General features: G+C 36.4%; 1 protein-coding gene across 1 annotated transcript in view; it reads left to right on the top strand.

Moving 5' to 3' along the window:
• USH2A (usherin) overlaps positions 1–23,698 on the top strand; it is an 829,367-nt gene that overhangs the window by 183,466 nt on the left and 622,203 nt on the right. Inside the window, exon 14 of the mRNA XM_028488076.1 lies at positions 7,446–7,609. Coding sequence (XP_028343877.1) covers positions 7,446–7,609 — 164 coding nt within the window. The remainder of the gene's footprint in view (positions 1–7,445; positions 7,610–23,698) is intronic.

Raw genomic sequence — 23,698 nt, 5'->3', positions numbered from 1 at the left:
TCCTGTCTTGCTAGTTGTTGGGCATAGGGTGTCCAGCACTGTAGCTTGCTGGTCGTTGAGTGAAGCTGGGTCTTGGTGTTGAGATGGAGATCTCTGTGAGATTTTCGCCGTTTGATATTACGGGGAGCTGGGAGGTCTCTTGTGGACCACAGTCCTGAACTTGGCTCTCCCACCTTAGAGGCACAGCCCTGATGCCTGCCTGGAGCATCGAGAGCCTTTGATCCACACGGCTCAGAATAAAAGGGAGAAAAAATAGAAAGAAAAAATAAAAAATAAAAAATCATTATTAAGAAGAAAAAAAAAAAAAAAGGGACGGTCCGAACCCTACGACAAATGGTGAAAGCAAAGCTATACAGACAAAATCTCTCACAGAAGCATACACATACACACTCACAAAAAGAGAAAAAGGGGAAAAAATAATTTATATTGCTCCCAAAGTCCACCTCCTCAATTTGGGATGATTCGTTGTCTATTCAGGCATTCCACAGATGCAGCGTACATCAGGTTGATTGTGGAGCTTTAATCCACTGCTCCTGAGGCTGCTGGGAGAGATTTCCCCTTCTCTTCTTTGTTCGCACAGCTCCTGGGGTTCAGCTTTGTATTTGGCCCCGCCTCTGCGTGTGGGTCGCCCAAGGGCGCCTGCTCTTCGCTCAGACAGGATGGGGTTAAAGGAGCAGCTGATTTGGGGGCTCTGGCTCACTCAGGCTGGGAGGAGGGAGGGCTACGGAATGCAGGACGAGCCTGCGGCAGCAGAGGCCAGCATGTCATTGCACCAGCCTGAGGCACGCCGTGCGTTCTCTTGGGGAAGTTGTCCCTGGATCCTGGGACCCTGGCAGTGGCAGGCTGCACAGGCTTCCGGGAGGGGAGGTGTGAAGAGTGACCTGTGCTCGCACACAGGTCTCTTGGTGGCGGCAGCAGCGGCCTTAGCGTCTCATGCCCGTCTCTGGGGTCCACGCTGATAGCAGCGGCTCGCTACGGTCTCTGGAGCTCCTTTAAGCGGCGTGCTTAATACCCTCTCCTTTTGGGAGGTCTGAGGTCTTCTGCCAGCGTTCAATGGGTGTTCTGTAGGAGCTGTTCCACATGTAGATTTATTTCTGATGTATCTTTGGGGAGGAAGGTGATCTCCGTGTCTTACTCTTCCGCCATCTTCTCTCCACTCCATCCATTCAGTTTTATGGCTGGATTCCCTGATCCTGTTTTCTTCATACTTTCGCACTGCCCTCGTCTCGTAGCTCCCGCCCCTGCTCCTCAGGCCATGTCACCGTGGGAGAATTGGTCTCTTTTTCTGAGAACCAGATCAGTGACTTCAAAGGGAAGAAGGTAACTTTCTTGTCCTTTGGTGGTATCACAGTGGAATGTTGGGGAATGTTCCTCACAGATTCATTCTCCTTTTTGACTCTTTGTTAGACAGCTAGTTCTTCTCTAGGGTGATGGGGTTAAAGGGCCACATGCCTCTCATCAGCTACCCACCTAGCCAGGGCCCACTCATGAGGGAGTGGATGAGTTCCCAAAGAGAAAGCAGAACGGTGCGCGGACACTTGAGACCTATGCTTGGAACTGCCACAAAGTTACTTTTGCCTTAGTCTGTTAGCCAAAGCAAGTCACAGGCCAGCACATCTTCAGAGGTGGAGAAATAGACTCTACTTTTTGATGGTAAGAATTGTACAGTTAGTTGCAAAGGACCTGCGTAAACAGAGAGGTGAAGAATTGTGGTCATTTTTGCAATCTACCATGACCACTAGATGATATATTCTCCTTTAATACAGATTCTGTATGGCTTTCTAAGAAACGTCAGTTTTTATAAACTAGTAGCATTTATTCAATGTGATATAATAGGAATAACAGTTTTGGCATCAAGGTGTTTAGGTTCCAGTTATGGCTGTTCTACTAGACCAGACCTATTCGTGTCCTATTCCTGCTATGATAATTATTTACTACAAACTTAGCAGCATAAAACAACATGAATTTATTATCTTATAGTTATGGAAGCCAGAAGTCCTAAGTTAGTTTCATTGGGCTAAAGTCAAGGTGTCAGCAGGCCTATGTTTATCTTGGACAGCAGGAGAAGACCCACTTCCTTGCTTTTCCCAGTTCTAGATGCCACCCACATTCCTTAGCTCATGGCTCCTTTCTTCACCTTCTAAGCCAGCACAGTAGTGTTTTCTGTCTTCTCTGATCTCTGCTTATGTTCTTACATCTTCTGTCTCTGAGTCTCACCTTCTTGTCTGTCTCCTATAAGGACTCTTGTGATTACATTAGATACTCAGATAATACAGGGTAATCTCTTCATCTCAAATCTGCAAAGTTCCTTTGCCAAGTAAGGTAGTATATTCACAGGTTCTGCAGTTTGGAACTTTGACATTGTTGAGGGGTAGTAATTCAACCTACTACACCAGGGTTCAGCAAACTGTGGCCTGTGGACCAGACCTAGCCTGCCACCTGTTTATGGAAATAAAATTTTATTGGAGCACAGTAATACTCAATCTTCACATACTGTCTATGGCTGCTTGCACTCTACTACAGCAGAGTTGAGTTTCCTCAGAGGTCATTTGGCCGCAAAGCCTAAAATATTTAGTCTGGTCCTTTTAGATAAAGATTGCTGAGTCTGTAACGAAGAGTCAGTGACCCCTGAGCAAGTTACTTAATCCCACCAAGCATTGTAGAATCATAACTCTATAGATTTGGAAAGGAGCTTAAAAGTAACTCTGGTTAAACTGTAGCCTATACATTTTTCTACATAAATCACCTTTAAGAATAACTGATCATTCAGCTTCTGCTGAAAACATGGGACTAAAAAGAGCTTATTGTCTCTGAAACAGCTCATCTTTATTTCACACAACTCTAACCTTATTCTTCACATTAAGCAAAAATTTCATTCCTGTGACTTTCTTGACCGATCTTACTTCTGCCTTCTGGGGTCACAGAATTAGTGTACTCGCTTCTCCCTGAGAGTACTTTAAGAATTTGACTCTGCTTTCAGACCTCAGAGTTATCATGTTCATATAATGAGGAGGTTAAGGAAAGGAACACTAGAGCTTCTAGACATAAACATGTGTGTTATTGTTAATATAGTGAGTCTTCTGGGATTTCTTTTCCTTTTAAATGTCTGGTCTTGGTGACTAGCGTGTTGGACGTGGCCTACGTTCCCTGTGATTAGGTGGAGTGCCAAAAAAGGAGAAAGTGGCAGAGGCCCAAATACAGGATTCTGCTTAGCAAGCTCTTCTTCAGATGACAGGAATGTCCCCACCCTGGACTTGGATGACACTGTTGTCTGGATGCAAGGGAGTCACTGCCCAGGTCCAGTTCTTATGAGTCCCTTTACTTGTAGGAAGGCTTCACCGGGGTGGGGGTGGGCTGAGCACTGCAGACTCCTCCCTCCTTGATGAGACAGCACCACTCACTTCTTCTCCAATAAGCCATGTGATACGGCTTTCAGCTCACACACAGAGGATCTCCAAGCCCCAAATCCGTCTCTTATAATTCTGGACGTCGGTTCTAAGAGAATCTGGTGCTACTAGTTAGCTGTGAAGAAAGGGAGACTGGGAACCTCAGTGAGACCACACGTCCACTGCAGAGATGGAATAGAATCTTAACCAGGGGAAAACCAAACTCCTCTGGAGGGCACTCGTGGGATCCTGCACAAAAGGACTGAACCAAGAACTCTTCTGGCCTTAGGGAGTCAGAATAGAAGGCCAGCCCTTAGAGAGTGGTCCCTTCCTTGGGGAGAGGTTAGCCAGGGGGACAGCTATGACAATCAGAAAGGGCTCAAAAGAGTTAAATTGTTATTAAAGCTATGTGTCACATTTAGATTTATCTGTGGTGTCCTAAGGCTAAAGCTTTTCTAGTGCTTTATTCATTCATTTATTCAACAGTATTTATCGAACATTTACTGGTTGCTAGTCTTTGTGCTAGGGACTGATGGAAGAAGACTCTTTGTCCAGTTTCTCCAGTTTACCTTGAAGCCTCTTTCTCTTTTGTTCTTAATGATTATTAATAATCCTTGACTAAAGTCCCTCAGCCATTGGAGGTCTCTTCCTCCTTCGTTCTTTATCTTAAATGATGACCCCATCATCCACACATCAGCAAATTAGAAAACCGGGAGTAACCCCACGCCCTTATCTCCTTCTTCACTTCTCTTTTCAATTTGTCCACCCCATCCTACTGATTTTACATACTAAACATTTCTTAAATCTATCCTGCTCCTTAACTACTGTCACCATTGCACCTAATCTAGCAATATCTTACCTCTGCTTACCTGTCCAGCTTTATCTGTCACCACCTTCCTGTTCGGAATTTATATCAAAAATTTTTGAATTGCTTAAAATTTCACACCCTCTCCTGCTGTGTCTTATCTCTCTCTTTTCTCCCCTCCCTGGTTGGCTTGGCTTATTCCTATTCATCTTTTAATATGCAGTCCAAACATCCTCTTCCAGGATTCCTTCTTACTACTCCTTTCCATGTCCCCATCCTTTTCCACCAGAGTAGGTAGTTGGTCCTTTTCTGTGTTCCCAAAGAGTCTGTACACATCTTTATTAATGCTCTTTCCGTTTCTTCATTTCTCACTAGTCTGAGGGCTCCTTGAAGACAGGGACAATTCTATCTTTTTCATCTTTATGTGCTCAGTGCCTAGTCCAGTCCTGGGACATAATTAGCCCTCAGTGAATGTTATTTATGTCGGTCAATATCTTTAACTCAATTTGATGTTACCTATGAGTTGAGGATCCAGACAGAAGAGAGGTGTCCAAAGAGAAACGTCAGTAAAGTTATCTATATCCTGGACCGTATCCGTGGGCCTCCTATTGTGGTAGCTCTTCCTCACGTGATGAAGTTTCTGACAATGAGATGCGCTATTGAAACTCATTCCCTTCATTCATAGTGATGTTTCCGCAATAGTAATACGTAGGATAACTCTTTCTCTTACTGTTTGCACAACTGGAAGAAGCTCTCTGGAAAGGAAAATATATGAGATTTGTGATTTAAGAGACAGAAGCTAATTAACTTCTTTCCCATTCTATCCAGTAAACACTAAGTTATGTAAGGGCCCAAACAGAACTGTAATGGTAACCATAATGAACTGGTCAATAAACATCACAAATTGTTTATCTATATAAATCTTGACAGATTACTCTTTATGAAATCCATTTAGCAAGTGAGGTTTTCCCATAAGGATGAAAAATGAAGATTTTAAACAGATTGCGGGAGAAGCCCTAGCTGTACCAGGAGAGTCAGTGTAATAAAGGTTTCTTTATATTAATATTACAAAAACCATTTATCCTCACAAAATCAATATCACAATTCATCTTAGTTTGGTGTTTCTCTTTCTAAGCTTAAAATGTCTTTTCCTTCATTATGTATAATTTTGTTTCAATAAACGTGAAATGTATTTCATTCAGGAGATGCTCTTGAGGAAGGATAACTTATAAAATTACATCAAACTTGTAGCTTATCTGCTAAAGAGTCTTGGAAATGTTTAAAATTATATTTGAATGGCTGAGAAATTTACAGGAATCATTTTACTTAAACCTTAATTACAAAATTATCCCCAGCATCCTTTAGGCTAGAAACAAACTATAGTATTCAGAAAAGTCTCCTATGAACTTCATCCAGGTAAAAATCTCTCTTACTAAAGTCAAGCCATTATAAGAAGTCAGAGAAGTTGCATATAACAATGGCTGGGATAAAAAAGACTATGAAATCAGGAAGAGTCACATTTAGTTACTCAAAACACTACATGCTTTCCTAAGAACTGGTTTATTTATTCCATTTGGATTTGGAACTTAATATCCCATGTATATTGACAGAGCTGACTTGGAGTTAAGCATGTAGCAGTTAACGTGAAGAAAAGAGATCTCCATCAAGGAAAGGAATTATGTTATACGCTGGAAACTATTACTCTAAATGTACTGTTTGTAAAATAAATGTGATTGTCTCATGAGTGCATGGTAATAGAAGCTGAAATACTCGAGAGACACTTATTCATGAGTGGTGCAGTGATATATATATGCATTGAGAGAAGCTTGTCTCTTATTGCTTATGCTTACCAGTATTACATTAAAAGCCGACGAACAATATACTCTAAGTAATAGCCTATAATGAAGTTAGGAGCAAATTAAATATTTTGTTGCTTCTGTAATTCCATTTTAATTTCCATGCATAATTTTTTTCAGATCTAATACTTAAACACCTAAACAAAATATCTATTTGAGATGGAGTTCTGCTGCAGTGTCTATACCTAAAGGATACAGTATAGTTGTTTGGAGGGAAACATGTCCTTTTATCATGACATAAAAAGGGCAAACTACAGGATAGTGGGTTTCAAGACAAACTGTACTTTATTTATTCCCAAGGTGATATTAGTCCATAAAACAAATTTGCAGCTTATTTAGCAGCCTTAGCTTTTATCGGCTTTCTTAAGGGTCTTGAATGATTACCCAGGAGATCACACCATAAAAGTTGCAGTGAGATGAAGTAACTCTATCCATCCAGCATCTTTATTAGAAAATATAGGGGAAGCCATACTTCTGTTTTAAATGCAGCCTATGGAAAGTCTCTGTTTAAAGGTGGTAGTCTTACGTGTGCTGTTTTGCTTCTCTAAGGCTTCATGGTGCCAAAATTGCTTATCCTAATCTGTGACATTGACATGGAGTGAGTGTTTGAATAATTCACTCTGAGGAAACAGGTTTTAGTTTCTACCATGGCAAAATGCCAAAACAGTGATTTTTACAATCAACTTTGGGTCCAGGAAATCTAAGTCAAAGTGAAGTTCTTTCATTATATTTATATCAATAGTATCTTTTCATAGATCAGAATAATGCTCTATCCTTTAATTATTTTGAGTGAATAAGTTTAGTGCATAAAATAAAAAGTAAAATATAACATATATTAAAGTATCAGCAGTATTTGAACATATCTTCCTCAAGCTGTTTCCTTAGCAAAATGTAGTCTTTAGAAAACTATATAATTTTTACTCTTTATAAAACTATAGGATTACAAGATTTTTAGGGGGAGCAATAATTATCATACCCAGTTTTGTATTTCACAACTTAAAAGATACTTGAAGAGATAATTTTATGGGTATCTCGTCTTAATTTTTAGCTGTCAATAGAACTGCTTTTTTGAGGATGGAAAGTTTACAGTGTTCTTAATTGAGCAACTAGTATGGAAAATAAACCATAAGATGTATCATGGTATGTAAAAAAGCAATATAACACTTTCTTGGCATTAATTAATGTACAAAGAGATGGCTTCATAGAGATTTTATCGTGAGTGGCATTTTGATAAACGTGTTTTTTCTGTTTTGTTGTATTTTGTAGTTTTTAGCTCAGAAATCCTTTTCAATATACCGGCTAAAACAGACTTTTATTCCACAATGTTATTGATAGATGTAATTTATACTGTGAATTACTAATTGAAATGTTATTCTCTTTGATGGTTTGTCTTTTCAGATGTCAGCCTTGCAGTTGTCATCTCTCAGGAGCCTTGAACGAAACCTGTCACTCAGTCACTGGCCAGTGTTTCTGTAAACGATTTGTCACTGGCTCAAAGTGTGATACTTGTGTTCCCAGTGCAAGCCATTTGGATATCAACAATCCATTGGGCTGCAGCAAAAGTAAGTGAACTCTGGCCCAATACTGATATAGGAGGCAACATCATGCAGGGCACTGTCTCCTTAATTTCTCTCTCCACCGAGAACTCATCAGAAAGGCTTAGGTACAATGTGGAGACTTTAAGTGAGAAATGGAAAAAAAATTACACTAAATGAAATTTGGGTTCTTTCCCTTGATTGGATCATTGAACCTGGTTATACGATTATCTTAGTAGTGGGAAATTTACAATAGTTTGTTCCAGTGGTATCACTAACAAGGTGACCAAAGTCCTGGTTTACCCCAGACTAAGGGTTTTCCCAGAATGTGGGACTTTCCAGTGTAAAATTTAGGACAACATTGGTTAAACCAAAATGAGTGGTCACCTCACCACATAAGAACATTTCCAGATAATTTCTGTAGCAAATGGAAGATTACTGTGAGATTTATGTCCTTCCACCCCTCCCAATTATATGGACACTATGCGACTATTAGTTGTTTCTTGATATTGTAGCAGTTATTATCATTATTTATCACCACATATTACTCCTGTATTTGATATTCCTGTCTTTCTAGTTTAAGTTGCGTTAGTTATTTCAACATCTCTCACATTTTTAACTCTTGGAAGCCAAAGGTTACATCAGAGTGTCTTTTGACTTCTCAACACTATTCTCCAGGGCCTTGAATTGACTTCTCAAGGTCACCTGCAGCCCTACAATTTCATAGCATATTGATGATTTCTTTGTATTTACTTCAAGATCATCTATCCTTACCTTTTCCAGAATTCCCAAGAAATGCCTGCTAAGAACATGTGGTAAGGAGCCCTCTATAATATATTGTACAATATGTCTCCTCCTTGAGGTGTCCTGAGATTGTCATAAGTCACAATGTTAGGAAATGCCACAAGTCTGGACAAATCATCATAAATAAGCATGCTTGGAGCAGTGCTATCTATATTTAAGGAAGAGAGAGAAGTAATAAAATATTGGGGTCCACAGCAACTGTACTAGTTTTGGAAGTAGTGGAAAGCAAGATGTAGCTAATGATTAACAAGACATATTCAGCTTTTGTAGCTGTGTGTTTTATCTTCAGTATCCTGTGTTTCACTGGTCTTTCTGGATTTTAGGAAAAGTAAAATTGTAGGTACTTATGCTACTCTTGGGAAAGGACTATCACAATTGACTTTGTGTATAAATACAGTCTAAACACCAATCTGGATTCATTGAACATTTAATTAATATCTGTTGTTCACTGATTAGCTATATAATTGATTGATTTGTGTGCAACAGAAATTCCAGCATATTTCTTTGGATGTCACTTATAGATCATCGTTTATAATAGAATTGTGACAGCTTTACATACCACATATGGAATCTTAGAGATTTTTTGGATTGGTTCTGCCACTAATGCTATATGAAAATATTGGCTTCTCCATTTTTTGCTACCTGTTCTTGAACCTGAGGCACAGTCTAGGAATTACACCTCAGGCAAAAGTGGATGGTCTGGTCACTGGAAACCTGGCCTACATTTCTTAGTAGCGGTAGATGTTTACTTTTATGTTAAGATTTTTCTTCTCTGGGCTAAATATTTTTGGTCTGTCGCACTGCTTTCAATTCTTAATAGTTAAAAAACCTTGCATATTTATAATTATTCTTTTCTGGATATGTTCCTTTTGACTTTCTGTCTCTTTAAACTTGTGATCCTTAGTATTAAACACATTCCTCCAGCTACTTTTGGTGGTGTTTTTGCTGCTGTTGTTTTAGGTTGGGGTTTCACCATGTTTGCAAAACAAAGTCACAAGCTTAGCATCAACAGAGGTAATTCATCTTAAAAATTAGACAGGATTCCTGCCCTTAAAGGAGCTCAAAACACAGTCAGTAAGAGTGATGGACACAATGAGAATAGACGGAAGTGAATGAGAGGCGCCAAGAAAGTGCCAATTGTGGGATGAATGTGAAGAGAGCTTCTTTCTGTCCTGTTCCACCTTGGTTTTCACATGGTCCTTGCTTTTTAATCCCAGCAACAGCTAGAACCACCAGCTTCACAAAGATAGAATGCTATTGAAAGGAACGTAGTGCTATCTATTGTTGAAACTGTGAACTACCTCCGGCACATATTTTTCTCTCTGTCCTGCTGATGTCAGGAATGTGTTTTCCTTGAAAAGTATCATGTTTCACGGTGCCCTTATGTACAGTTTGGGAACCATGAGATTATAGTTATTATCTTTTCTACTTCCTTAGCCACTGAGAAAAGTTTAGCAATACCATCTGTGATTGGTTGTTTTATTTCTTTTTCTTTTTTTTGGGGAGGGGGACAGGGAGTGGAGGCAGGAATTCTAGGATATAAGTGCAGGGGAATTGAATTAAAGTAGTTAGACCTCTCATAATATGCTTCCTTATTACGAGATTTAGTTCTTTCCTATGAATAATTATTTTATGCTTTTAAAATGATAGTCATTCTCTTTGATGTGGAGAGAGAGAAACAGAACGTGTATTGCAGAGTTCTGCTTTCTGCATGCTTTCCTACTGAATGACATTCTACTTTGCCCTAAACTTCTGCTTCTGAACTTAACTAAGCAAACAAGTAAACTGTATATATATATTCATAGCTCATTTGTGCTTAAATCTTTTTGATAATCAAATCACTTTTATGTGTATCCTTGGTTATTTATCCATCTTTTTATCATTCACATTTTTTATCTTGACTTTTCAGAGAGGATCTCATATCTCTCCTTTAAAAATATTTTTATTGTGGGCTTCCCTGGTGGCGCAGTGGTTGGGAGTCCTCCTGCGGATGCGGGGGACGTGGGTTCGTGCCCTGGTCCGGGAAGATCCCACATGCCGCGGAGCAGCTGGCCCAGGAGCCATGGCCGCTGAGCCTCTGCGTCCAGAGCCTGTGCTCCGCAACGGGAGAGGCCACAACAGTGAGAGGCCCGCGTAACGCAAAAAAAAAAAAAATTTTTACTGTGGTGAAATATACATAACATAAAATTTACCATATTAACCATTTTTAAATGTACAGTGCAGTTCAGTGATATTAAATACTTTCATAATGCTGTACAGCCATCACTACCATCCATCTCTGTAACTTCTTGTGAATCTGAAACTCTATACCCATTAAACAATAATCACCCTTCCCCACATTTTCCCCTAGCTCCTGGCAACCATAATTTTACTTTCTGTCTCTATGATTTTTAACAGTCTAAGGTACCTCGTATAAGGAAAATCATAAAGTATTCGCCATTTTGTTACGGGCTTATTTCGCTTAGCACATGTCCTCCAGGTTTATCCATATTTTAGCATATGTCAGAATTTCCTTCTTTTTAAAGCTGAGCCATATCCCATTACATGTATATACCACCGTTTGCTTATCCGTTCATCTATCGAGACACAAAGGTTGCTTCCATGCTTTAGTTTTTGTGGATAATGCTGCTACCATTCATCTGTCGAGACACATAGGTTGCTTCCATGCTTTAGCTTTTGTGAATAATGCTGCTGTGAATGTGGGTGTACAAAGATCTCTTCAAGATTCTGCTTTCAAGTCTATTGGGTATATACTCAGAAGTGGAATTGCTGGATCTTATGGTAATTCTATTTCTATTTTTTTGAGGAACTGCCATACTATTCTCTATAGCAGCTTTACCATTTTACATTCTCACCAGCAGTGCACAAGGGTTCTGTTTTCTTTACCATTGCCAACATTATTTTTTTTCTGTTTCTTTATAGTAGCCCTCCTAATGTGTGTAAGATGGTATCTCATTGTAGTTTTGATGTGCATTTTCCCAGTGAGTAGTGATATTGATCATCTTTGCATGTGCTTATGGGTTATTTGTATATCTTCTTTGGAGAAATATCTATTCAAGTCATTTTCCCATTTTTTAATTGAATTTTTTTGTTGTTGAGTTTTAGGAGTTCCATATGTATTCTGGATATTTATTCCTTAACAGGTATATGATTTGCAAATATTTTCTTTAATTCTATGGGTCACCTTTTTAATCTGTTGATAGTGTCTTTGGTGAACAAATATTTAAATTTTTGATGAAGTCCAATTTGTCTATTTTTTCTTTTGTTACTTGTGCTTTTGATATCATATGTAAGAAATCATTGCCAAACCCAATGTCGTGAAGCTTTTGCCCTGAGTTTTTTCCTAAGAATTTTATAGTTTTAGGTCTTACATTTAGATTTTTGATCTATTTTGAGTTAATTTTTGTAAATGGTGTTAGATAAGGGTCAACTTCACTCTTTTGCATGTGAATATCCAGTCTTCCAAGCACTGTTTGTTGAAAAGACTCTTCTTCACCTATTGAATGGTCTTGACTTCCTTGTTGAAAATCATTTGACCATATATGTGAGTGTTTATTTCTGGACTCTCTAGTCTATTCCATTGATTTATATGTCTGTCTTTATGCTAGGACCACAAAGCTACTATAGCTTTGTAGTATGTTTTGAAATCAGAAGGTGTATGTCTTCCAGCTTTGTTCTTTTTCAAGATTGTTTTGGCTATCTTGGGGTCCTTTAAGATTACATATGAATTTTAGGGTAAGTTTCCTGGATCTACAAAAAAAAAGTCATTGAAATTTTGACAAGGATTCCATTAAATCTGTAGATTTCTTTGGGTAGTATTGACATTTAACAATATTAAATCTTCTAATCCATGAACAGGGGATGTGTTTCCAGTTACTTATGTCACCTTTATTTCTTTGAGCAAAGTTTTATAGTTTTCAGTGTACAAATCTTTCACCTCCTTGGTTAATTTAATTCCTAAGTATCCTTTTCAATGCTATTGTAAATAATTGTTTTCATAATTTCCTTTCCAGATTGTTCATTGTTAATATATAGAAATGCAACTACTTTTTGTGTGTTGACTTTGTATAATGCTACATTGCTGAATTCATTTATTTGTTCTAATGATTTTGTGTGTGTGTGTGTGTGTGTGTGTGTGTGTGTGTGTGTGTGTGTGTGTGTAATCTTTAGGGTTTTCTACATAGAAGATCATATTATCTGTGAACAAAGATAATTTTACTTTTTCCTTTTCAGTTTAGATGCCTTTTATTTCTCTTTCATGCCTAAAATCTGGCTAGAACTTCCAGTACTAAGTTGGGTTGAAATGGTGACAGCAGGAATCCTCACCTTATTCCTGATTCTAGAGGAAAAGCTTTCGGTCTTCCATAATTGAGTGTGATGTTTGCTGTAGGTTTCTCATACATGGATTTTATTATTTTGAGGTAGTTTCCTTCTTCCAGTTCATTTATTTTTTTATTTTGAAAGGGTGTTGAATTTTATCATATTGTTTCTCTGTGTCACTTGGGGTGATCATGTGGTTTCATTTTTCTTCAACCTCTTAATATGGTGTATTTCTTTTTCTTTTTCTTTTTTCTTCTTTTTTTTTTTTTTTTTGCGGTACATGGGCCTCTCACTGTTGTGGCCTCTCCCGTTGCGGAGCACAGGCTCCGGACACGCAGGCTCAGCGGCCATGGCTCATGGGCCTAGCCGCTCTGTGGCATGTGGGATCTTCCCAGACCGGGGCACGAACCCGTGTCCCCTGCATCAGCAGGCAGATTCTCAACCACTGCACCACCAGGGAAGCCCTGGTGTATTTCTTTGATCAATTTATGTCTGTTGAAACATCTTTGCAATCCAGGAATAAGCCCCCTTGCTCATGGTGTATAATCCTTTCATTGTGTTGCTGAATTTGGTTTGCTAGTACTTTGTTGAGGATATTTGCATCAGTTCATAAGGGATATTGTTCTGTAGTTTTCTTTTCTTCTAATGTCTTTGTCTAGCTTTTGTGTCAGGGTAATGCTGGCCTCATAAAATGAGTTAGGAAGTGTTGCCTCCTTTTCAAATTTTTGGAAAAATTTGAGAATAATTGGTACTAGCTCTTATTTTGTTTGATAGAATTCACCAGTTAATTCATCAAGTCTAGGGCTTTTCTTTGTTGCAAGATGTTGATTACTGATCCAATCTCTTTACTAACACAGGTCTATTCAGATGCTTTATTTCTTTGTGATTTAGTCTTGGTAAGTTTTGTCTTTCTAGGAATTTGTCCATTTCATTGAGGTTATCCAGTTTGTTGATGTACAACATTAATAAAAGTATTTAATATCACTACACTGCACATTTTAAAATGGTTAATTTGGTAAATTTTATGCTTTATATATTTTACCACAATAAGATTATTTTAAGGAAAGCTATAAGAGCCTCTCTGATAGAGATAACAAATGTGAATGACAAAAAGATAGGTAAATAACCAAGAACGAACATAAAAGTGAGTAAAGTGTTAAGATTTAAACACAAATGAGCTATGAATATATATATTCAGGTCATCCTGAAGGACTCCCTTGTGTGTTTCTTGCAGAGCATGTCTAGTAGTAACAAACTCCCTCAGCTTTGTTTATCTGGAAATGTCTAATTTCTCCCTCACTCTTGAGGAATAGTTTTGCTGAGTGTAGAATTCTCAGTTGGCAGGGTTTGTTTTTTTTTCTTTCTTTCTTATTTTTCATTTAGCACTTTGAATATATCAACCCACTGCTTTCTGGCCTCCAGAGTTTCTGATGAAAACTCTGCTAAGTATCTTAATGAGTATCCCTTGAATGTAGCAAGTCACTTCTGTCTTGCTTCTTTCAAAATTCTCTCTTTATCTCTGGCCTTCGAAAATTTGATTATAATGTGTCTTGATGTTAGTTTTTTTAAGTGTATTGGAGCTCATTGAGCTTCTTGGATTTTATATGCATATCTTCATATAATTTGGGAAGCTTTCAGGTATTATTTTTTCAAATATTCTCTCTGCCTCTTTTTCTCTTTCTTCTTCTCCTGAGACTTCTACAGTGCATATGTTTTTCCATTAGATGGAGTCCCACAGGTCCCTTAGGTTCTGTTCATTTTTCTTCAATTTATTTTCATTCTATTCCTCGGAATCAATGATTTCTATTTTTCTGTCTTCAAGTTCACTGATTCTCTCTTCTTGATCAAATCTGCCTTTGAATCCCTCTAGTGAATTTTTAATTTAATTATTGTAATTGTCAGCTCCAGACTTTCTTTTTGAATTCTTTTTGTTTTCTATTTCTTTATGATATTTCCATTTTGGTCATACATCATTTTTTTAACTTTCTCAACATCTTCCTTTAGTTTTTGAGTATCTTTAAGATAGTTGTTTTAAAGTCTCTGTCTAGTAGGTCTGCCATCAAGTCTTTTTTAGGGACAGTTTCTGTTTGTTTATTTTTTTCTCTTAATGAGCCATACTTTCCTGTTTCTTTGTGTGCCTTGTATTTTCTTTGTTGAAAACTTCAAATTTGAATCTAACTCTAGAAATCAGCTTCTCCCACTTTCTCAAGGTTTGCTGTTTGCTGTTATTGTTTTGGCTGTTATTTTTATTTTTATTTTTCATTGTTTTAGGCTCTTTCTGTATCAAGGATCAGTCTGAGGTATAAACTTTTGGTCTTCTCAGATCTCTTCTGCACCTGAACCTTTTCCTTGACATACATGGTCATTTTCTAATTTTCCTTGTATATGCTGTTGATTCTGAATGTCCTAGCCATTACTGTCTTCCTCCAGAAAAGGGGAAAAAGAGAAAAATAAAGATAACAAAGAGTGCTGACTTTTAAAATTCTTCTTAGAGTCACTTTAAGCTCTGGGGTAGGAGTACTTGCAGCAGTGAGGATGGTTCAACACTTGCCACCCTCATTTTTTGTCTGCAACTCTGTGATAAGAAGAGTTGATCAACAATCAGAGCACATATTCCCAATATTTGGACAAAAGTGTCTTTTTTGCCCACCCTGGTTCCTGCAAGCTGTGTGCAAGCTGTTCCAGAAACGTGTACACAGCTGCCTGCCATGGAGCTGGAGATGAGAGATGGGTAGCTGCTACTGTGCTAAGAGCTGAAATTGATCAAAATTAACTGCAATTTACCATTTGAGCCTTCCCCTGGCGGTTGCAAGCATTCAGTAGACTCCAGAGTTCCAAAATAGTTATATTAGACAGATTCTGTCAGTGCAATTGTTGTCTAGGTGGGGAAACAGCTTCCTGCTGTTCCTTATCCTGCCATTTTCCCTGAATTCTATATAGCTTTTCTTTTATTAACAGCTTTATTGAAGTATAATTTATATAGCATAAATTTAACGAGTTTAAATGTACAGTTTGTTGAATTTCAGTAAATTCAGTGTTGCGCAAACATAACTATAATCCAGTTGTAGAATACTTCTATCACTTCAAAAGAGTTCCCTTTTACCCATTCTTAGTCAATTTCCACCTCCATTTATAGCCTCAAGTAACTAGTTATCCAGGTCTTGACACAATAATTTTGCCTATCTGAGAAATTTTATATAAATGAAATCATACGATGTTTAGATTTTTTCATCTGGATCCTCTCAACACTGTTTTTTTAAGATTCATCCATATTGTTATTTTTCTCAGTAGTTTATTCCTTTTAATTGCTGAGTAAGATACCATTTACTACATTTTGTTTATCCATTGATCAGTTGTTGAATATATAGATTGTTTCCAGTGTTTATCCATTATGAATAATGCTGTCATGAACACATGGGTACAAGTCTTTGTATGGACATATGTTTTTATGTCTCTTAGGTATATCTAAGAGTGTAGCAAGTATATGGTGAGTGTATTTTGAACTTTTCCAGAAACTTTAAAACTTTTAACCATCATGGCTATACTATTACATTTCTACCAACAATTTTTGGGAGATCCAGTTTCTCTATGGCCTTATTGGCATTGACCATATATTATTATAGTCATTTTATGTGTGCATAGTATCTCATTGTAGTTTGTAATTTGCATTTTTTGAATGACTAATGCTTTTGAGCACCTTTTCATAGTTTTATTTACCATTCTTGTGTTTTCTTTGGCAAAGTGTTTTTCACACATTTTGCCCATGTTTTAATTGAGTTGCTTATCTTCTTATTGAGTTAAAGAATTCTTTATATACTTGAGATACAATTTGTAAATATTTCCTTCCATTTTGTGGATTATTTAAAAAATTTTCTTAATGGTATGCTTTAAAATCCAAGAGCTTTAAATTTTGATGAAGTGTAATTTACAAAAGTTAATTTTTTGGATCATATGTTTTTGCATTCTATCTAAGAAATTTTTGCTTGACCCAATGTAGCAAAGATTTTTTTCCTATGTTATCATCTGAAAGTTTTGTATTTTTAGCTTTTACGTTACGTCTGTAAAACATTCTGAATTAATTTTGTGTATGGTGTGATGTAAGCATCTGTGTTCTTTTTTTCATTTTAATTTTTTGACACATAGATATTCACACGTTCCTGTAACATATTTTTGAAATGATTATCCTTTCCCTATTAAGCTGCCCAGGTGTCTAGGCAAGAAACCAACTGACCCCATGGCTAACATTATACTCATTGTTGAAATACTAAAAGCTTTTCTCCTCACATCAGGCACAAGACAAGGATGCCCACTTTTGTGACTGTTATTCAACATTGTACTAGAAGTTCTAGCCAGAAAAATTAGACAAGAAAAAGAAAAAGGCATCCAAATTGGAAAGAAGTAAAGCTATCTCTATTTGCAGATGACACGATCCTATATAGAGAAAATCCCGAAGACTTCACAAGAAAGCTACTAGAACGAATAAACAAATTCAGCAAAGTTGCACGTTACAAATCAACACCTAAAATCAGTTGTGTTTCTAGCAATGAACAAAAGAAAAGGAAACTAAGAAAGCAATTCTACTTACACTGGCATCAAAATGAATAAAATTCTTAGTAATAAATTTAACTAAATAGATGAAAGACTTGAACACTGAAAACTGTAAAACACTCCTAAAAAATTAAATAAGACATAAATTAATGGAAGACATTCCATATTTATAGATTGGGAGACTTAATATTGTTATGATGTCAGTACCACTGAAGCAATCTGCAGAGTCACTGGAATTCGTATCAGAATCCCAGTGGCATTTTTTGCAGCAATAGGAAAACCCATCTTAAATTCAAATGGAATCTTAAGGCTAAAACAATCTTGGAAAAGAAGACAAGTGGAGGACTTACAATTCCTGACTTCAAAAATAACTAGAAATCTACAGTAATCAAAATAATGTGGTACTGGCATAAAGACAAATGTATAGACCAATGAAATAGAGTGCCCGTAAATAAAACCTTACATATATGGTCAGTTGATTGAAACAAGGGTGTTTAGACCATTTAATGGGGAAAGGACAGTATTTTGAATAAATGATGCTGGGAAAACAGGTATTCACATGCAAAAGAATGAAGTTGAACACTTACCTTCCACCATATATAAAAATTAATGCCAAGTGGATCAAAGACCTAAACTTAGGAGCTAAAGTCATATGAAAAACACAAGATAAAAGCTTCATGACTTTGGATTTGATAAAGTTTTCTTGGGTATGACACCAAAGGCACAGAAAACAAAATAAAAAGACAAATCTGATTTCTTCAAAATTAAAAATGTCAGCATCAAAGTACACTATCAAGAGAGTGAAAAAACAATGCACAGAATGGGAGAAAATACATACAAGTCAACATCTGATAAGGAATTAGTATCTAGAATATACAAAGAACTACAACTCAACAACAAAAGCCAAAGAATTTAATTTAAAAAAGGACAAAAGACTTGAATAGACATTTTTTGAAAGAAAATATGCATATGGCCAATAAACACATGAAAATGTACTCAACATCATTACTTATTAGGGAAAGCAAATTAAAACCACAATGAGGTACCACTTCTTACCCATTTAGATGGCCCTTATAAAAAAATGTAAAATAACAAGTGTGGTAAGGCTGTGGAGAAATTGGAGGATTTATGCATTGCTGGTGGGTCTGTAAACAGGTGCAGACATTGTGGAAAATAGTTTGATGGTTCCTCAAAAAGTTAAACACAGAATTACCATATAATCCAGCAATTTCTCTCCTTAGGTAAATACCCCAAATTGAAAGCAGCAACTGAAACAGATATTTGTACACCAGTGTTGGGTGCAGCATTATTCACAATACCCAAACTGCAGAAAAAACCTAAGTGTCCATTAAAAGATAAGTGGATAAGGAGAATGTGGTATATACACACAATTGAATATTATTCATCCATAAAAATGAATGAAATTTTGATATAATATGGTTTAACTTTGAAAACATTATACAAAGGAAAATAAGTTATGAAAAAAGTATTATATAATTCCATTTATATAAGATACCTAGAATAGGCAACTTCATATACATAGAAAGTAAAATAGTCATTATCAGGGGTTGAGGGGTTGAGGTTGTTTAATGGGTACAGAGTTTCTCTTTAGGATGATGAAAAAGTTTTGGAAATGAATAGTGGTAATGGTTGCCCAACATTGTAAATGTACTTAATGCCACTAAAACATACTTTTAAAAATGGCTAAAATGGTAAATTTTATGTTTTATATATATTTTACTACATAAGAAAGTCAAGTGACCATACAAGGTTCTCTCTCCTTGTTCATTGATCCTTATGTTTATTCTTATACCAAAGCCACACTGTTTTGATTACTGTAGCTTTAGTCTTGAAATCAGGACCAACTATTTTCCTCAAAATTATTTTGACTATTTTAGTTCTTCCACATTTCTATATGCATCCTTGGTGTTATCTTGTCAATTTCTACAAACAGACGTGCTGGGATCTGGGTAGAGGTTGTGTTGAATCTACAGATTAATTTAGGTGGAGTTGACATCTTAATAATATTGAGTCTTACAGCACATGAAAGTGTATGCCTCTATCTATTTAGGTCTTTAATTTTTCTTGGCAGTGCTATGCAGTTTGTAGTGTACTGGACTTGTACATTTTAAATTAAATGCATCCTTAGTCTCTTTGATGCTGTTGTGAATGAAATGACACTGTGAATGAGACTGTTTTCTTAATTTTACTTCCAAATCAATTGCTAGTATATTGAAGTACAATTGATTTTTTAAAAGGACTTTATTTTTGAGAGCAGTTTCAGGTTCACAACAAAGTTGAGAGGAAAGTGCAGAGATTTCCCATGTTTTCTCTGCCCCCTCACATGCATAGCCTCCCCAAATATCAACCAGAGTGGTGCATTTATTACAATTGATGAGCCTACGTTGACATATCATTATCATCCAAAGTCCATAGATTACAAAGGATATAGTTCATTTTTGGTGTAGAAAATACATTCTGTGGGTCTTGTCAATATAAAATGACATGTATCCACCATTTTAGCATCATACATAGAGTAGTTTTACAGTTTTAAAAATCCTCTGTTTTCTGCTTTTTCATCCTTTCTTCCCCCACCCAAACCCTGAAACCACGGATCTTTTTACTGTCTTCATAGTTTTGCCTTTTCCAAAATGTCATCTAGTTGGAATCATACAGGATGTAGCCTTCTCAGTTTGACTTCTTTCACCTAGAAATATGCATTTAAATTCCTCCATGTCTTTTCATGGCTTGATAGCACATTTATTTTTAGTGCTGAATAAGAATCTATTGTCTGGATGTACCACATTTTATTTGTACATTCACCTACTGAAGAACTTTTGATTGTTTCATACTTTTGACAGTTATGAATAAAGCTGCTTTAAGCATCTGTTTACAGGTTTTTGAGTGGACATAAGTTTTCAACTCCTTTGGGCAAATACCCAGGAGTACAATTGCTGGATCATACGGTAACAGTATGTTTAGTTTTGTAAGAAACTGCCAAACTGTTTTCCAAAGTGGCTGTACCATTTTGCATTCCCACCAGCAGTAAATGAGAGTTCCTGTTGCTCTACATCCTTAACATTATTTAGTGTTGTCAATCTTCTCGATTTTGGCTGTTATAATGGGTGTATAGTGGTATCTCATTGTTTTAATTTGCATTTCCCTAATGACATATGATAAGGAAATTCTTTTCAGATGCTTATTTGGCATCTGTATATTGTCTTTGATGATGTATCTGTTAAGGTCTTTGACCCATTTTTTAATCAGGTTGTTTGTTTTCTTATTGTTGAGTTTTAAGAATTCTTTGTGTATTTTGAATAACAGTCCTTTATCAGGTATGTCTTTTGCGAATATTTTCTCCAGTCTCTGGCTTATCTTTTCATTTTTTTAATATTGTCTTTCACAGAGCAGAAATTTTTGATTTTAATGAAGTCAAGCTTATGAGTTATTTCTTTTTGGATCATGCCATTGGTGTCATATCTAAAAAGTCATCCCCAAACCCAAGATTATCTAGATTTTCTCCTTTGCTATCTTCTGGGAGTTTGTAGGTTTTTTTTTTTTTTTTTTTTTGGGGTACGTGGGCCTCTCACTGTTGTGGACTCTCCCGTTGCGGAGCACAGGCTCTGGACGCGCAGGCTCAGCGGCCATGGCTTACGAGCCCAGCCGCTCCACGGCACGTGGGATCTTCCCGGACCGGGGCACGAACCCGTGTCCCCTGCGTTGGCAGGCGGACTCTCAACCACTGCGCCACCAGGGAAGCCCTGTAGTTTTATATTTTAATTTAGGTTTGTGATCCATTTTGAGTTGATTTTTGTGAAGGGTGTGAGGTCTATGTCATGATTCATTTTTTTGCATGTGGATAGACAGTTGTTCCAGCACCATTTGTTGAAAAGTGCAATTGATTTTTGAATATTGTTGCTGTATCATGTTACCCTGCTAAATTAACTTATTATGTCTAGTAGGTTTTTTGGGGGGCGGGAATTCTTTAGAAATTTGTACATACATGATCATGTAGTCCATGAACATCAACAATTTCACTTTCTTTCCATTTATATGCTTCTAATTTCTTTTTCTTGTTTTGAGGACTTGATAGAACCTCCAGTTAAATGCCAAATAGAAATACTGGGAACAGACATCCTTGCCTCATTCGTGATCACAAAGGCAACCTTCAGCATTTCCCCCTAAGTATAATATTAACTGTAGGTTTTATGTAGATGCCCTTCATGGGGTTAAGAAGGTTCCCTCTATTTCTATTTTATTTAGAGGATTTTTTGTTTTTGTTTTTAAATCATAAGTAGGTATTGGATTTTGTCAAATGCTTTTGATGCTTCTATTGAGATGATCAGATAATTTTTGTCCTTTATTTTATTGACATGATATGTTAAATTAATTGATTTCCAGAGAATAAATCTTTAATTCCAGAGATAAATGCCAATTGCTTGTAGTAACTAATTCTTTTTAAATCTTTAGATATAGTTCTGGCTTGTTAATATTTTATTAAGATAATTTTATCTGTTTTTTTGAAAGACTTCTATTGGATTTGTATCATTTTTTTCCTTACATGTTTGAGAGAACTCACCAGTGAAACACATGGACTTGGATTTTCTTTGTGGGATTTTAAATTGAATTTAAAATTGAATTTCTTAGTATAGGTCAAGTTAGATTTTATATTGTTAGCCAGTTTTTATAATTTGTGTCTTTCTAAAAATTCTTAGTTTCCTGAGGTATGAAGCTTGGATAATTGATTTTAGATTTTTTTCCATTGTATACATTTTTATATATGCATTTCTTTTAATATATGCATTTAATATACTATACATTTCCCTCTAAACACTGCTTTTGCTGCATCATACAAATTTTGATAAATTTTATTTTCATTTTCATTTAGTTCAAAATATTTTAAAATTTCTCTTGAGACTTCTTTTTTGGTGCACGTGTTATTAGAAACATGTTGCTTAATCTCCAAATATTTAAGGATTTTTAACTTATTTTTCTGTTACTGATTTCCAGTTTAGTTCTATTGTAGGATGAGAATATACTTTCAATGATTTTTATACTTTAATATTTTTAAGGTGGATTTTATGGTCCGTCTTGAATGTTTCATGTGAACTTGAGAAGAATGTGTATTAGGTGGAATAGTCTATAAAAGACAGTTAGATGAGTTTGGTTCAGTGTTTTTCAGGTCAGCTGTATCCTTACTGATTTTCTGGCTGCTGAATCTCTCAATTACTGAAACAGTGGTGTAGAATTCTCCAATTTTAATAGGATTTATCTGTTTTTTTGTTGCACTTCTATCATGTTTTGCTTCAGATATTTTGATGTTCTGTTTTTAGGTGCATTCTCTTCTTGAGCTTTGGCCACCTTTTCATTATGTAATGCTCCTCTTTTTTCCCTGATAATTTTTCTGGTTTTGAGGTCTGAAATGAATATAGCTACTCCAGCTTTCTTTTGGTTTGTTAGCATAGTATATTTTTCTCATCCCTTTATTCTTACCATATCTTTTTCTTTTTATTTAAGTTGGGTTTCTTATAGATCACATATTGGTGGGTCTTGTTCTTTTATCCATTCCATCAGTTTCTGTCTCTTAATTATTGAATTTTGGCCATTCACATTTAAGGTAATGATTGATATACCTAGAAGTGGAAATGTGGGCCACATGTTAACTCTATGTTTAAACTTTTGAGGAACAGACAGACTGTTTTCCAAAGTAGCTGTTTCATTTTCATTCTCACCGATATGTATAAAGGTTCCAATTTCTCCACGTCCTCAGCAACACTAATTATCTGTCTTTTTCATTATAACCATTGTAGTGGTGTGAAGTGTTCTCTCACTGTGGTTTTGGTTTGCATTATCCTGATGACTAATTATGTCAAGCATCTTTTCATGTGCTTATTGGCTCTTTGGGTATGGTCTTTGGAGAAATATCTGTTCAAGTAGTTTTATCATTTTTAGTGGGTTATTTGTCTTTATTACTGAGTTGTAGTTGTTTTTTATATGTTCTAAGTACAAGTCCTTTATCAGCTATATGATTTGCAAATGTTTTCTCCCATTCTGCAAGTTGTCTTTAAATTTTCTTGATGGTGTCACTTGAAGCATAGTAGTTTTTAATTTTGATGAAGTCTGATTTATCTGTTTTTTCATTTGTTGCTCATGCATTTATGTCATACCTATGAAACCACTGCCAAATCCAAGGTTATGAAGATAAGCAAACCCTTATGTTTGCTGCTAAGAGTTTTATAGTTTAGCTCTTACACTTAGATCTTTGATCCATTTTGAATTAATTTCTGTATATGGTGCTAGTTAAGGCTCCAGGTTCATTCTTTTAAATGTGGCTATCCTAGCTAGTGGGAAGCAGCCACACAGCACAGGGAGATCAGCTCGGTGGTTTGTGACCACCTAGAGGGGTGGGATAGGGAGGGTGGGTGGAAGGGGGACTCGAGAGGG

The sequence above is a fragment of the Physeter macrocephalus genome, chromosome 4 (assembly GCF_002837175.3).
Source record: "Physeter macrocephalus isolate SW-GA chromosome 4, ASM283717v5, whole genome shotgun sequence".
Lineage (NCBI taxonomy): Eukaryota > Metazoa > Chordata > Mammalia > Artiodactyla > Physeteridae > Physeter > Physeter macrocephalus.
This window is presented reverse-complemented; position numbering and strand designations above follow the sequence as displayed.